At 39.7% G+C, this 5,000-nt stretch overlaps 1 protein-coding gene across 1 annotated transcript in view; it reads left to right on the top strand.

The window, feature by feature from the left end:
- LOC115220315 (flocculation protein FLO11-like) overlaps positions 1 to 5,000 on the top strand; it is a 15,631-nt gene that overhangs the window by 579 nt on the left and 10,052 nt on the right. The window contains exon 2 of the mRNA XM_036510174.1: positions 515 to 5,000. This exon is cut by the window's right edge and continues 706 nt beyond it. Within this exon, the coding sequence (XP_036366067.1) occupies positions 515 to 5,000 (4,486 nt within the window). The remainder of the gene's footprint in view (positions 1 to 514) is intronic.

Below are 5,000 nucleotides of genomic sequence, written 5' to 3'. Positions count from 1 at the left end.
CTAGTGCTCAACTGATATTTATTTTATCAACTCCAAGAGAACGAAAGGTAAAGTCAACACCGACAGAAGTGGAACTCAGAATATTAAGCCGGAAGAAGTACGGCAAAGCATTTTTGCCCGACGCGCAAACGGTTCTGTCAATTCGCTGCCTTTATTAATAACGAATTTAGGCACAAGACCATCAGGGTTTTGGTGGTTAATAGATTATATGAACCCCAGTGTTCAATTGGTACTCATTTTATCGTTTCCGAAAAGATAAAAGGGAAACTCGATCTCAGGGTGCTTTTCGATTTGGTATACAAAGAGCCGCGAAAAAGCTTCCCAGCAATTCTTCCGCCATGATGAGATTCAGCCTGCTCACCGCATTAACATTATTAATCATAATAATTAAAATAATTAATTATGATATATACATGATACTTTATTAAATAATTATGATTATAATAATTGATTATTATAATAAATAACATTATTACATATATTTACACATGTAATTATTATTTGTTTTAAACAGATCTAATTCCCCGGTCCGATTTCGTCATAGAGGTCGATGTGTCGGCAGAAATGTCAGTGGTATTGATGAACGATCTCTAATTAGCCTCGTTAAACATCAAAAGATTGGTCGGCATAAAACTAATGATAGACAACGCAAACCACAACACCAGTGGCAACAAATTAAGAGAGCTCGAGAACTCATGCGACGACTCTTTGGGTTTAACTTCATCGATGTGGAAGCGTTGAGGACTTTTAGTAGTGTTCGGAAAAACGTTGATGTCAAAGAATATCGAATGGAAATGCCACCCAGTGAAAGTTCTTTGTCCTCGTCGCCGGAGTACACAACAGAACATCATGGAACAACAACCGACAATGCACGGGGAGAAAGGCCGCAATCGACATTTACTATTCCCAGCAGTAATGATATTGGCCAGACTACAATAATAGAGGCTTCTAAGGCACAACCAACTGTACCAGACTGTAATCATTCGAAGAGTGGTATGGTGGGAAATGCTGCAAACATGCCAACTATGCAAGATTATAGTACTGGACAGAGTAGCACGACAGTAAGTTCTACAAGACAGCCAACCACACCAAATTATGATACCCAAGAGAGTACCCCAACAGAAAGTTCTACAACAGAGCCAACTACACCAGACTGTAAAACTGAAGAGAGTACCACAACAGGAAGCTTTGCAACACAACCGACTACATCAAATTATGACACTCCGCAGGGCACCACAACAGAAAGTTCTGCCACAAAGACGTTTAGTGAGGCTAGTACTCCAGAGAGTACCATAACAGTCAGTTCTACAACATATCCAGCCACATCAAATTGTGATATTCCAAAGAGTACCACAACAGACAATTCTGCTACAAATTCAGCTACACCAAATTGTGACACTCCAGAGAGTTCTACAACAGAGCTATCCACAGATAGTTATACTCCACACAGTACCATACCAGAAATTTCTACTACACATCCGTCAACAGTTTGTGATACATTAGAGAGTACCCCAACGGAAAATTCTACAACAGAACCAATTACAGCTAGTTATAATACTCCAGAGAGTACCGCAACAGAATCTTATACAGCACAAAGAACTGCACAAAATTCTGATACTCCACAGAGTATCACAACAGAGATTTCTACAACACGGTCTATTACACTAAATCGTGATAGTCGAGAAAGCACCAGAACCGAAATTCCAACAAGTCAACCAACTACACCAAATTGTGATATTCCAGAGCGGACAAGAAAAGGAACTTCTGCCATACAGCCATCTACTGAGTGCAATATTCCAGAGAGTACCACCTCAGAAAGCCCTACTAAACATCCAGTAATACCAAATTGTGATACCACAGAGAGTTCTACAAAAGAGCCATCAACAAATTGTAATAATCCAAAAAGAACAACAACAGAAATTTCTACAACACAACCATCAACGGATTCTAATACTCCCGGGAGTATCACAACAGATTTTTTTACGACACAACCATCAACGGATTCTACTAATCCATACAGTACCGCAACAGAATTTTTTACGACACAACAATCAGGTTATAATACTCCAGAGAGAGCCACAATACAAATTCCTACAACACAACCATTGACAGACTCTAATACACCACACGGTACCACAACAGAAATTGCTACAGCACAACCATCAACAGATTCTAATATCCCAAATAGTACCACAACATCTTCAGCTTGCAACAGTCCAGAGAGAACCACAACTATAATTTCTATAACACAACAATCATCAGGTTATAATACTCCAGAGAGTACTACAACAGAAATTTCTACAATACAACCATCAATAGATTCTAATACTCCAGGCAGTATCACAACAAAAATTTCAACACCACATCCACCATCAGGCTATAATACTCCAGAGAGAACCACAACAGAATTTTCTACAACACAACCATCAACAGAATCTAGTACTCCATACATTACAACAACAGTAGAAATTCCTACAACACAACATTTGACAGACTCTAATACACCACACAGTACCACAACAGAAATTGCTACAGCACAACCATCAGCAGATTCTAATACACCAAATAGTACCACAACAGAGATTTTTGCAACACAACCATCTTCAGCTAGCTACAGTCCAGAGAGAACCACAACTGTAATTTCTATAACACAACAATCATCAGGTTATAATACTCCAGAGAGTACTACAACAGAAATTTCTACAATACAACCATCAATAGATTCTAATACTCCAGGCAGTATCACAACAAAAATTTCAACAACACATCCACCATCAGGTTGTAATACTCCAGAGAGGACCACAACAGAATTTTCTACAACACAACCATCAACAGAATCTAGTACTCCATACATTACAACAACAGTAATTTCTACAACACTCCCATCATCAGTTTGTAATACTCCAGACAGTACAACAACAGAAAGTTCTGCTGCACAACTATCAACAGTTTGCAATACTCCAGGTTGTACCGCAACAGAAGTACATACAACACAACCATCATCTGGGAGTAATATTCTAGAGATTGCCACAACAGTATTTCCAACAACACAACTGTCAACAGATTCTATTCCAGACAGTACCACAGCAGAAATTTCCACAACGCAACCATCAACAGATTCTAATACTCCAGAGATAATCACAGCAGAAATTTCTACAACACAATCATCAGCAGATTGTAATACTGCCGAGAGTACCGCGAAAGAAATTTCCACAACGCAACCACCAACAGATTGTAATGGTTCAGTGAGTACCCCAACAGGAGTTTCTACAACACATACATCTACACCAAACTGGGATACTCCAGAATGTACCACCATAGCAAGTTCTCCCACACAACTAACTACTCCGGAGAATACCGCAACAGAAATTCTTGCAACCCAACCAACAGCATCAGACCCTAATACCCCGGAGTGTACTGCAGCAGGTGCTTCTCTGACAGAGCCTTTTACACCAAATTCCGATATCCCTGGTGGTGCCACAGCAGAAAGTGTTACAACACTATCATCAACGGATTGTAATAATCCAGTGAGTTCCGCAAGAGATCTTTCTGCAACGCAACCAAATGTCTCAGATTTCAATACCCAAAGGAGTGCCACAACAGAAGTTACTACAACACAGCAAGATACACCTAATTGCGATACTCCAGAGAGTACCACAACAGAACTTTCTGCCACACAGACCTCTACTGAGTGTAATACTCCAGAGAGCATCACATCAGAGAGTTCTACAACACAGCCAACTACGCCAAATTGTGATATTCCAAAGAGTACTTCAGCAACAAATTCTGTCCCGCATCCATCTACAGATTATAATACTCCAGAGAGTACCACAACTGAAAGTTCAATGCACTCAAATACTCCAGATTGTGGTACACCACTGGGTATCCCAGCAGAAAGTTCTACAACACAGCCCACTAAATCTGAATTTAATACTCCTGAGAGGACCATAATAAAATCTAATCCTGCAACTTTTCTTACCTCAGAGAGTATTATGATACCAGCCGTTTCACCACAGCCAACTACTCCTGAATATGATACGGCAGAGAATACTCCATTACACAAAACTACGCTGCAAAAAATTACTTTGGAGTATGATACCCCTCAGAGTGCTGATGTTGCGTGTAATATTTCGATGAACCCAAGTTCACCGGAAGTTGATACTTCAGACATTAATACAGCTATAACCACCAAAAGTACTACATTACAGCAATCTACTAAAGAGGATTACAGTATGGGCCAAAATAAAGCAGTGTTGAGCATTACACCAGGACCAACTCCATTAGACTTTAACACATCAGATAGCTTTTCTATGCAATCAAACACAACTGAGAGTATTACATCCAAAGCTAGTGTAACTCTGAGTATAGCAGAGAACGGTACTACAGCAATACCGAATGCAATTGAAGGTAATCTGAATGATATCAATATTAGTCGAAGTACAACAGTGGAAAGATCTACTTTGCAGCCAGAGATACCTCTGTGTGATATTTCAAAGGTTAGTACTAGAAACAGTAAGACATCAGTGGAGAGTTCTACATCACAACTGGGTACACCTGAATGTAACACATCCCGTATTTCCAATTTACAGCCAGCTACTTTAGAATGTAATACAGCATTGAATACGCTACCGGGGAGTATGGCAGAAGAAAATGATAGAACCACGAGGACGGTACCACGTCAATCAACAATAGAATACAATACTACAATGAGTACCCTTACGCAACCAAAATCTCCTGATTGTATTTCATTCAAGATTACACTGCCACAACAAACCAGCGAGGAAAGGAGCAGTGTACGACAGCTAAGTACATCTGAGGGTAATACTACATTGAGTACTCTACCCAAACAAACGAGTCCAGAAATTAATATAGCTATAACCACCCAAAACGAGCCGGTTACATCAGAACGAGGTACTCTGGAGAGTACCATACCACAGCCTACTATTTTAGAAATCAATTCTTCAAAGAGTACAACATTAGAGACAACTGTAGTAGAATAT

The sequence above is a fragment of the Octopus sinensis genome, linkage group LG16 (genome assembly GCF_006345805.1).
Source record: "Octopus sinensis linkage group LG16, ASM634580v1, whole genome shotgun sequence".
NCBI classification, from domain to species: Eukaryota; Metazoa; Mollusca; class Cephalopoda; order Octopoda; family Octopodidae; genus Octopus; species Octopus sinensis.
Note: the sequence above shows the minus strand (reverse complement) of the source record. Positions and strands in the feature narration are given on the sequence as shown.